The sequence below is a fragment of the Rattus rattus genome, chromosome 16 (assembly GCF_011064425.1).
Source record: "Rattus rattus isolate New Zealand chromosome 16, Rrattus_CSIRO_v1, whole genome shotgun sequence".
NCBI lineage: Eukaryota > Metazoa > Chordata > Mammalia > Rodentia > Muridae > Rattus > Rattus rattus.
Window position 1 is genome coordinate 13,390,233 of NC_046169.1, and position 11,343 is coordinate 13,401,575.

Genomic DNA, 11,343 nt, shown 5'->3' on the forward strand with positions numbered 1-11,343 from the left:
TCATCAGGGAAGGGCCAGCTCAGGCTGCAGGCAGGATGCATGGTTCCCAACCACATCACCATCCACACACCCGAGGCATCTCAAACAGGAAATTCTTTATTGCAAAGATACAAAAGCAGTCACGGCGACATGTACAGCAATAAATTAGGTGGTGGCCATGAGGCAGGGTGCAGACGGGGCCAACAGTCTGTGATCTTGATCTCTTCTCAATAATTTATAACATGGGGGGGAAAAAAAGCACAAAAAAAAAATAAATATTGAAATGAAACTGCCAAGTGGCAGGCAGCTGATGCCAGGCCTCGGCATGGTCGGCATGTGTCCCTGACACCTTTTGAAATAGTTAAAGCTTGCTTTAAGAAGTCAGAGGAACGAGACAGAAAACTCACTTTTATCTTTAAATAAAAGCATCCATATATTAAGTTGTGACAATGAAATTTCAGTGACACGAAGCCATGGGGCATGCTCACACCCTTCCCAGCCCCCTCCTGGCAGGTGTCCTCTGTAGGTGCTCCAGTGGTACTGACAGCCCTGTCTCCTCTGGCCGCCAAGAGTATGGGGCCTCCACCCAGGAGGACCACCAGAGGCCAGGAGCGGGCAGCAAGCCAGTCAGTGGTCACCTGCCTACCCTGGAGACCACTCATCCAGTGACCCGGCCTGCCAGCACCACCACAGAAAGACTGAGGAGGGCTGTTGGCACCCTGGGCCTCCGTTCCCCACCCCACTGTCCAACCTACTCTGCATTAATAAAGATCTACAGTATCAAACTGGGAAAGAAAATTGTTATGAAAAATCTGTACGATAAAATGTGTGTATAATTATATATATATATATATCTTCTCTCTTTAAATATCCATGGTCCTTATTGATATCCAATATGGATTACCTACCAAGGCTATGGTTCCAACAGTGCTTTCTAAGTGCCTGGCTGTGGTTCAGCCTGCCCCTGACTCCCTGTCCACCATATTTCCCAGGATCTGGAGGACACAATTCCTTCAGTAAAAAAACCCAAGATGGCCAGTGGCCCCAGAGTGCTATGAAGGAGGAAAAGGCAGGTAACAATTGGACACCAAAGTTGCAGAGTATGTGCGACCTATAGTCTGCCTGGGGTCCTTGCCAACCTGCCCACAATGGCTATGTGCATAAGGCCCTCCAGAAGTCGTCTCTGTCCCTCCACACTATTCCTCTCGGCCTCTTCCACATCCCCTGGACCTCGGCTTCCACACTATCCCTGTCTACTTCATTCCTGTTCTTTCCGCAACAACACACATATGCCACCAACATACCCCTTAGCATCTCTCAGGCTTCCCCTTCTCCTCTCCAGCCTCTCCCCTCGGCTAAGGCCCAGAGAACCTGAGCCTGGCTTTTGCTGGCTCTGTGGACGGGTGGCCCCTGCACCACAATGGGGTGCAGCCTACCAGACTTCCAGGGACACTTCATGACACTCGTGTAACCCTCAGCACACATACCGGCCAGGCTCTCCCACTCGGCCAGCAGTTTCCGGTCTTCACAGGCTGTGATGATAGCCTGTGTACACACAGGAACACATACATTAGCCCCTGCAAGTGGCTATATCAGGAACTGTTTCCCAGGACATAGGCCTGGCTCTATCTAAGGGCTAAAGCAGGTTGTAGCGCCCTTTAGTAAGGACAGGAAGGCCAGAGCCCAGAAGTGACAGACAGATGGTGTCCAACCCAGCTGGAGGCCCTTAGAGGGGACGGCACCGATGACGCTGACAAGCAGGCACCGGAGAAGTGGAAGACTGAGTCCTCACACTCTGCCACAGAGGCCTAGAGTTGTTCATCGCGGTTGCCCATGTGGTTCCTGTCAGCTCCTAGAGACGTACCCCCAGGGGAAGGAGAGATGTGAGTGGGGGTTGTTTGTGGCACTGGCTCATGAGAGCTTCCCTTTTATCCTGCATCTGCCTGTCCCTGCCGTCCCTGCCCTCAGCCCTGCAGGGTCCACAGTGGGCAGGTAGACATGAGGAATCTGTACCAGGGAGCCTGGGATAGGCATGAGGGCTGTGCCACTGCCCGCGCCCTGCCCGGCCCCAGCAGACACTAGGAGGCGGCTGAGAAGGGCACAGAGGTGGAGGAGAGCTCTGCGGATTTGACGATGGTGATGACACTGGTGGTGGCCACCTTGGTGGGTGTGACAGGCCCTCGGGCCACGGTGCGTGCGAAGGTCTGCAGGGCCTCGTACTTGGAGCGCAGGGCATCCAGCTCCAGCCGCATGCTGCTGTTCTCGCGAGCCAGCTTCTCTACCTCCTGCTGCAGCTCCACCCGCTGCCGCTCCAGCTCCTCCTTCTGTGTCACACGCTTGATGCGACAGCTGGCGGCGTAGCCTCGGTTCTTGAGTGTGCGCCGCCGCTGCTTCAGCCGAGTTACCTCCTCCTTGGTGAGCCCCCGCAGGTGCTGGTTCAGCTCCCGCACCGACATGGACACCAGCTCATCATCGCTAAGAACAGGGGCGTTCTCGCCCGCCTCCTTCTTGACCTAAGGAGCCACATGAGAAGCGGTCAGAACAGAGGCGCACAGGGTTCATGGAACTGCCACACAATCACCAAAGGCTAAAGTCTGGTCCAACAAAGGCCCGGCAGTGCCTGTCACCCTTCCTCGTTCCCACTCTACCATGGTGGCAGCATGGGACTCCAAGATTATGCCCATGGCAGGATGCATACAGACAGCCCTGCTCCTGTTGCTATGACACCTCTTTGAACGGGGAGGACCTGACAGCCATTCCCTTAGGAAGCTCTTGGTCAACTTGTAAAGCTTTCTAGAGACACATGGAACTGGGACCTTGCCCCTCAGATGCTCTGACCAAGCGCTCTCAGGTGAGGGACAGGATGACCCCATGGCCTGTCTTTCCCTGACATCCATCCACCCACTGAAGCAAAGTCTGCATCTGGCTGGTCAGGGCTCACTCAAGTCCACACACAGTCCTCAGGAGCCTCTGAGGCAAGGAAGCACTCAGTAGCACTTCTGGTGACAGTGACATCACACAGTAAGGACCTGGGCTGGTAGAAGGGACACCACTATGCTCACCTGGCATGGGGGGCAGGGGGCCAAGTTTGGCAGAGGAAGCGTCTGTGGATGCAGCCCTAGGTAGCTAGTATCTGTTCCACACCTGCCTTATCGCCCTCCCACCTGTGAGCAGCCTCCGGGGGTGACAAGGCCAGGCTCTTATGGGCCACTCTATCGCCTCTCCTTCCCCGATCTTTCTCCAATTCCTGAGGACAAAGCTGACCTCATTTTCTAGGGCAGTGCTATGAAAGGGGGGCTTTGCCAAGGCAGGATGAGTTGTCCCTGTGCCATGCAGGGCAGTGCCAGTCACAGCCCATGCTGGCCCTGCTCGCCCTACCTTCAATGTCTTGTTGGGCTTGGGATTAGTCGTCATAACCCGGGCCCTGTCACCAGGACGGAACCACCAGGAAATCGTAGCTGGAAAGACACAGAAATGGTAAGTTAGGTCTTGGCAGGCTAGGGTAATAGCACTGGAAATTGGGGTAGGCCTGCCCTTAAGCCTTTTACAAAGTTCTCACCCCTTTAACGTACTTGTGACCCCCAACCACGAAATTATTTCCATTGCTACTTTATATCTGTAATTTTGCTATTGTTATAAACCATAATGTAAGTAAGTATCTGTGGGGTTTGATGGTCTTAAGTGACCACTCCCCCATGAGAGGGTTGTTTGACGCCCTCGAGGGGTCTCGACCCACAGGTTGAAAACCACTGCCCTAAGTGCTCTGGAGCAGGCGCTCAGTTCGCCTCTGTCTGACAGGGGGTATGAGATCCAACTCCGCCTCGTGCTTCAGCATCAGTCCCTAGAGCAGACAGACCCCCTAGGTCCCTGGTTCCCCCATCCAGCACGCTCTAAGACCATCAGCCCTGTGGAATAACTGCTATTCACGAGCCATTGTTGCTTTCTGCCCTAGGCACCCCCCTGAACGCAGACGAGACATTTACACCCGGGGATACCAGGTGCTGCATGCATCCTCAAGACCAAAGGGATTGTCAGCCACAGAGCCAGCTCTATAAGCAGCAGTACTGCACTCTGAAGGAGGGCCTTGGGACAGTGTCTGCTCCTTAGCAAGAGCTCCTGGTGTTCCAGGCTCAGCCTGGCTCACTAGGCAGAGAACAAGGCTATTTCCCAAAATTTCATTTACCCCCCCAACCCCCCAAGACAGATGGGATACATAATATCTGCCACTCCCCAGCCCCACCCTCCTATAACCCAAGGGACACCTACCAGCGTGAAGGACACTGCAGCTGTGACATCACCACTCCTCCCAGGCCATCCCAGCCCTTCAGAGTGACCCCAAGGCCCCTATGGGTGGGGTGGGGGGCTACTGGTGGGTAGTAGGTTCAGAGGATCCAGCCAGAGACACCGGCAGAGAACTCCAGGCACCTGGCAGACTTACCGGGCTGTCTGGCAGGCCCTGTCCCCATGGCCAGCCCGCCAGCCCCCTTGCCCGCCCTTCTCATTCTCCAGTCTGCATTGTGTCACACACCCTCATCATTCATGAAAAAGCCAGCCAAAGCATCCCAAGCATGATTCCCCTCTGATAGTTGCCATGACGACCTTGGGATGTAGCCAACCCCCCACAGTCGCCATGGCAACAGAGAAGCCCAAAAGCATTTGGGACTTGTGGGTCAAGCCTGTTCGGAAAGACAACACGAGGTTCTCAGGCAGTAAACAAAACCACTCAATTCCCTGACAAATTGAGGAAGGGGTAAGAGGGGCAGGGACAGCTTTTGGTGGGATACACCCCTGCCTCTTGTATTTCAAACCCTGACAAAGATGGGCACAGAACAGGGAACATTAGGGAAATCACACAAAAGAAGAGTGTGGAGAACAGGTATGAAAAAGACAGCGGATGACCTCCACTGTACCTTCCCCCACAGATGTGGGGGACCTGTAGGCTCCATCTCTCCACCCTGTGATTCACCTCTGATGGGGTCCTGTCTCCACTGCCCACCACCCTTACTGCCAGGAAGCCACCATCGAGAGACAAGGTACTGACTCTGGTAATGAATGTAGTACCCTGGCGACAGCACGGGTCACACTCAGTAGGCAGTCAGCGGGCCAGGACAGGGGCAGGGCCAGGAGGCTTAGGTAAAGCAGCATGGACCTGTCACAGTATCCCCTGGGACCTGAGATGGACAAGGGCTTGTTGGGGTGATCTACTGTTGATAAGAGATCACACGGGGGGGGGGGTTGGGGATTTAGCTCAGCGGTAGAGCGCTTGCCTAGCATGCACAAGGCCCTGGGTTCGGTCCCCAGCTCCGAAAAAAAAAAAAAAAAAAAAAAAAAAGAGATCACACGGGGATGTGGGCAAAGCAGTATCCACAGACCCCCTCCAGCCCCAGCTAGGGAACAGCGGCACCAGAGAAGTCATGGGCTTCCTTAGCTCCATTAGGAGCTCTCAGGAGCCAGGCGCCTAGGAGCCCTGAGAAAGTTTTCCGTGTAAGGAGGGAGGAGGGGCTGGGCATCTCTTCCAACTTGCAACCCCAGCGTCAGTGACATAGCTATGTGGTGAGTCACGGGCTGTTTACAGAGCCAGTTCACATTCCCACACAAGGACACCCCTCCCACCCGCATGCTCACGGGCCCCAGGGGCCACTGCCAGCGGAAAAGGAAGGTGCCGGGGAAGAAGGGGGACTCAACTCAGACCCAAGGGTGCCGAGACGTGCAGGCCAGCGCTTAGCGACGGGCGGGAATCTCCCCACCCCCATAGTGATGGTACCGTGACACCGGGTGGCCAGGATGTGCCCAGGGCAGGGGCTTACACCCCCAGGTGACCCCATGAGAGTCAACTGACCACTGGATGGAGGCCACCTGGCCAGCAGGAAGGGCCCCTCCCTGGCTCTCTCCATGTCCACCCTCTTTATGGGCTTCTGCTGCGTTCAGGGACCCTTCTTCAGTCCTCAGCTGGCTTAAAAATAAGTAAACCCCAAGGGCCCTGGACAAATGACAACACCTCTCAATGCTCGGGGTCATTTCCTCAGAAAAAGAGGACGAGCGAAAAGATCCCGGAGACGACAAGTGGTGAGAAGCCCCACTCAGGAGTCCTGACTTATACTGAGCTAATGTGTTTATCCCAGCCCGCCCTGTCCAGCTCCTGGAACTCTGTTCAGCAGGAGCGCCTGTATCCCTTGTCAAACTAACTCTGACTGCAGCCTTCGTGACTAACATTGTAGAAGTCTGTCCAGGTGAAAGGTGAGGTCCACGTTGGCCCTGAGTCAGACAGAGGCATGCCCTTCTGCCTGGTGGCAATCACGGGGGGACGATCTAAGGGACAGAGATTTTCAGCAACTCAGTGTGTCCCTTCTACACCAAGCCAATGGGTACAGTTCCACCCTACCCATCAAAGGCCAAACCAGGTCTGTCATCCTAGAACTTGGGAGGTTTACAAGTTCAAGGCCAGCCTGGGCTACAGAGTGTGTTCAAAGTCAGCCTGGACAACTTAGGAAGATCCCCCTCCTCTGCCCAGCTCCTTCCATTTCAGGATGGACTGGGGTAGAAGAGGCCCTGTGCATAATGAGCAGGGAGGCACACCACAGAGTGTGGGAATCCAGCCTGGCACCCAGAGACAGCAGGTAGCCCAGGCCCTAGCAGACTGTCTTTCTCCGGAGGGGAGGGGGGCCAGGCATGCATCTCCTATCCTACTTTCACTCCGGAAGCAGTTCCCTAGCACCACACTGCACTGACTGCACTACTGGGGGCATTTACAGCTCACCTCCCTCCTGCACAACATCCTGGCAGTCCCAGCACACAGTAAAGAGGACCATGGCCAGGTCCAAAGGAGAAACAGATAGGGAACTACAGAGACCTTGCTACTAGCGCAACAGTGGACCAGAAAAGGTCTGAGAGGGTCTCCATGTTCCCCGGGGTAGTGTGTAACCTGGGTCACCCACTCTGCTGCAACTGCGATACCAACCCAGGGGTTCCATAGAGTGACAGCAACTGCAGCCCCCAATCCAGCTGACCAGGATGTGTGCTCTTCAGGTTCCTGGTCTCCCAGAATGGGGGAAGGGAGCAGGGTGGGTGATGAGGAGAGGGAAAGACCTATTCTGTCCAAAAAAACAGGTTCAAGCCCCAGACAGCTGAGAGTCACAGAACCTAAAGCCACTAAGGATGTGACCACCTCTGCTCGAGGGCTTCTCGCAAATACCCAGAGCCAAGTACCCTTTCCAGGACCCCGAGGGTACATGGGGCTAACACATTACCGACATACAGTGGCCACATGCTGATGAACCACACACCACAGCTGGTCCAATAAGCTCCTGCCACTGCAGACCACTAAGATTTCAGTTTGCTGTCCTCCCACAGAGCGTGGCTGGGCACCTCCACCCAGCTCTGGCTGGCTGGCTGCCCTCCCATAAGCCACAACTGTCTGCCTAGCCTAGAGGACGTCTGGTCACCTTGCATTTGCAATCTCAGGAAGCTGTGTCATCCCAGTTACATGCAGAGGTGACTCAAGCAGCTTCGAGGCTGACAGCAGGCTGCATGGCACACCTCCCTTAACTGTGGCTGCCCTCCTTCTGCCTCTAACCTGACCTCCTCTCCCTGACTGACTGAATGGCTTCTCTGATACCGGGTCCGTGTTAGGGCTCTGTGCCTGGTCCTGGGGCTTCAGTTACCTTCTACTCCATGTTTCAGTGGGGATGTGCCCAGGAAACAGCTAAGCCCAGACTGTGTGTGTGTGTGTGTGTGTGTGTGTGTGTGTGTGTGTGTGTGTGTGTGTGTGTGTGTGTGTGTGTGTACTTGCCAAAGTGGGTGTGAAGGTCAGAGGATAATTTTTGGGAGTCAGTTCTCTCCTTCCATGATGTGGGCCTTGGGGATTTGAACTCAGGTCATCAGGCTTGATGGCAAGCACCTCACTGTGTATACCTCACTTTTTTAAAAACAGGGTCTCTCAGGGGCCCAGAATCTAACTAATCACAAAGGTTAGGCTAGCTGACCAGAGAGTCTCGGTGATGCTCCTGCCTCTACCTCCCCGACACTGGGATAACAGAATATGCCACCACATCTAACATCTTTATGTGAGCTCAAGCAAACATTTTATTGACTAAGTTATCTCTCCAGACCTGTTTGTTTAAGATGGGGCCTCATACAGCCCAAGCTAGCCTGGGACTGACCTTCTCTTGCCTCAGCCTCCCAAGTGCTGGAATTGTAGAACCAGCTTTGACCTATCGAGCCCCAAGCATGATCCAGTTTCTTTCTGAACCCTAGCCTTGGTGTACCAGATCCCCAATTCTGATATTGGTGCCTCGAACATAGTCCTACAGCTAAACCTACGTCTTGGGGTTCCCTTCTGAGCTTCCTACCTGGGTTTCCTTCCTTCCCTGGCTGATGAGTGTTCCTGGCTGTGGTAGACAAGGGGTCTCCACTCTATCTTCAATTTCCACTTCTTCCAGAAAGCCCTCCTAATTGCTATCTTTGGGGAGTCAGAATTTTCCCTGGATCTAGACCTGGTTCTAGAACTTTCTTTCAGCAGTTTCCATGCACAAGGAGCTCCTGCCAAGCAGACAGCTTGTGTTGCTGATGCTAGCTCTCCTTCAGGGTATCGAGGCTCTACGAAAGGTCTGCAATATAGACAGAGGCAGGACTCTGGAAAGGAAGCCTAGTAAAGGGTGTGTGTTCTCCGCCTACCATACCACATGGCCCCAAGGAAGAGCAGGAAGCCTCTAACCCTGACCTCTGACCTCAGGCGAGGCCATCAAGCAAGCAAAGCTGTACCCTCCTCAACACCAGACAGTGTGGTGTTTGATCACCGGGGCTCAGGTCTACCTCCGTCAAACTCTATGGGTCGTCAGATAACACTTTCAGTTTCCTGAAACTGCAGGAAAGAGGAAACACAACGCATGTGTGACTTATAAAAAGCAAAAGTAAATATGAGTGACCAGGCATCTTCCCGGAGCAGGGGACAGGGAGGGTGGGGCGGGAGAATGAGTCACTGTTTATAGCTCCCGAGATCGGCTACACAGAGAATTCTCCCAGCTGGCCTGATTTCCATTTCCCGTGTGGACTAGACCCGAGATCCAGAAAGTCCACTCCAAGAAACCTTTAGACTCAGAACAGTGGGGCAGAAACAGACACAACTTCTCAGTCTAGACTGCAAGAAAGAGTTACCAGAGACTGTAAACAAACCCTGGGCTGCTAAAGCAAGGGACTAAAAACTGAGGGTCTCCAGGGCAGAATGGCCAGAAAAGACTCACCAGAAGCCTTGAGAGTGCTAGAGAAAGGGCAGACTCCCGGGAAAACATGGCTTCCCAGGACCCTCCATCCGACTCCCATTTTAGCAACTACCTGGAAAGTACACAGCCCTGAACTTGGAACGGAGCCCTGAAAGCCCAGCTCAGTTCGAGAACAAGAGGAGAATGGACTCCAGCAAAGCCTGGCTCTGTTTTTTGCTCTAATAAATCAAGAAGTTTAGTTTAAAGTTATCACATTAGTCTTATTTCCTTTACCAAGGTCAGACACCACACTTCTCTTGTTGATTTATCTAAGGATCGAGGAAGGTTTTATCCTCAGTGAGGGTTGTCCCTGACATGGGCTGCAGATATATCCTGCCTATCTACAGCTTTCCTGACTCCATCCACATGCTTAAATTCATACCTTTTTGTTTTTGCTTTTTTGTGACAGTGTCTCCCTATGTAACTGAGGCTGGTCTTGAACTAGCTAAGCAGTTCAGGCTAACCTCAAACTCAAGATCTTCCTGCCTCAAACTCCCAAGGGCTAGGACTACAAGCATGGATAACATAACGGCTTTAGATCAACACCTTTGAAAGAAGTTACCTGGCCCTAAGACACCAGACTTGGAAAATACCAGCTCAAAGCATCGAAGTGCCCACGTGCACTCCAACAGATACCTTCTGGAATGTGGCTGCCACCGTAATGGACCTCAGCAATGCCAGCCCCTGAGGTCCCAAGGGCTAATTTTAATAATTCCACAGAAAGGGAAGTCCTGAACTACCTACCGGTTGTGACACAAGCCAGCTTTTTGGGACTGGATGCACCTGGCAAGAGAAACGTGAGTGCCTGTCCATCGATTGGAGGGAGAACTGTTAAAGTGCATCTGTGATAGCAGTAAGAGCTGTGTGAAAAGCGAGGCTCAGCGTAAGAGCCCCAAGCTGCCTGGCCTCCCAAAGACCGACTGTTTGTGAACAGGGTAAGCTCTGGGAGGCTAGAGTGGCTGCCATCTCCATGAGTAAGGATGCCAGAAGAGGAGTCTCTCTCCCGCAAAGAGATCTAGGCACTTAGGACCCACCAGGCTTTCTTCACCTGTAATTTGCTAGAGTTTGCTTCTGATTTCTCGCCGCACACTCTGAACACGCACACTCTTAATACAACTAAACGCTCACCCTACAAGGGAAACCTCTCACTTCAGAGTTGGATGAGACCTTAGCCCCAGACCACACCTGAAGAAAGTGACGGAAGCGATAGGCTGGCCAAGACGGTCACCTGCCTCGCTCCCCACCCACAGCTTCCACATCCGGCACCGCTGGCCGGTCAGCTGATTAGAAAGTGACACCAGTTACTCGGGCCCTTTCAGGGTCGCGGCCGGGAAAGAGGGGGGAATCCTACGCCGACGGAAATGGCCAGGTGCGCACGGCTCCCGGGTGCCGCTCTCCCGCACGTGGTGGGTCCCGCGTGGGCCCTGAGCCAGGTCCTGCGTGGCACGTGCTCGAGGCCCAGGCTGGGTCCCGCGGCCTTCAGGGTGCTCCTCCCGCAGGTGCGCGAACTCGGGGTCCCCTTATCCAGTACCCGAAGCACCTCACTCACCCGGGTCGCGCGCGGGGCCGGGCGCGGCGGCTCCTGTAGACACACTCTTCACGCGCGCTTCTGCTCTCGCGCTCCCCTCAGTCGCCGTCTCCGCCTGCGCGCTTCGGACTACTCGTTCCGACTCGGCAAAGAACAACAAGTCCCGGCCACCCGCCGCCCGCCGCCGGCTCCCCAGTACTGACACCGCTTCCGGGATCGCGCGTCGAAGCGCGTCACCGTCCCGCCCCCGCGATGGTCACGCCCCTTGTGATCACGCCCCTGTTGCTCACGCCTCTTCGCTCACCCAAACCACGCCCTCTCTGGCCGCCCGTCGGTACCACGCCCCCGTATGACCACGCCCCTTGCTGCCCCAGTCCCTGGCTCCTCCTAGATCCTTCCACGTGCAGTTGTCTCATTGCTGAGCCCCTGGCCCTGTCCATCTCCAGCACACCCGGGGCGGGGTCTATGCTGCTTTACCAAGGTAGGGGATGACAGGCGAGCGTGACGCACACTGGGTGTGCACCCCAAATTTTCCTGAACTTTCAGCCTGAGCACTATGTATGTCTCTATGCCTAAGCC

At 54.5% G+C, this 11,343-nt stretch overlaps 1 protein-coding gene across 1 annotated transcript; it reads right to left on the bottom strand.

The window, feature by feature from the left end:
• Nucleotides 1–78: 78 nt before the first annotated feature.
• Nucleotides 79–10,978, bottom strand: Mafk (MAF bZIP transcription factor K). Its single transcript, XM_032886573.1, has 3 exons — nt 10,786–10,978; nt 3,358–3,437; nt 79–2,492 (listed from the first exon to the last, which is right to left on the bottom strand). Exons 2-3 carry the CDS (start codon nt 3,391–3,393, stop codon nt 2,058–2,060), a joined length of 471 nt encoding a protein of 156 aa, XP_032742464.1. The 5' UTR covers nt 3,394–3,437; nt 10,786–10,978; the 3' UTR covers nt 79–2,057.
• Between the last annotated feature and the right edge of the window lie 365 nt (nt 10,979–11,343).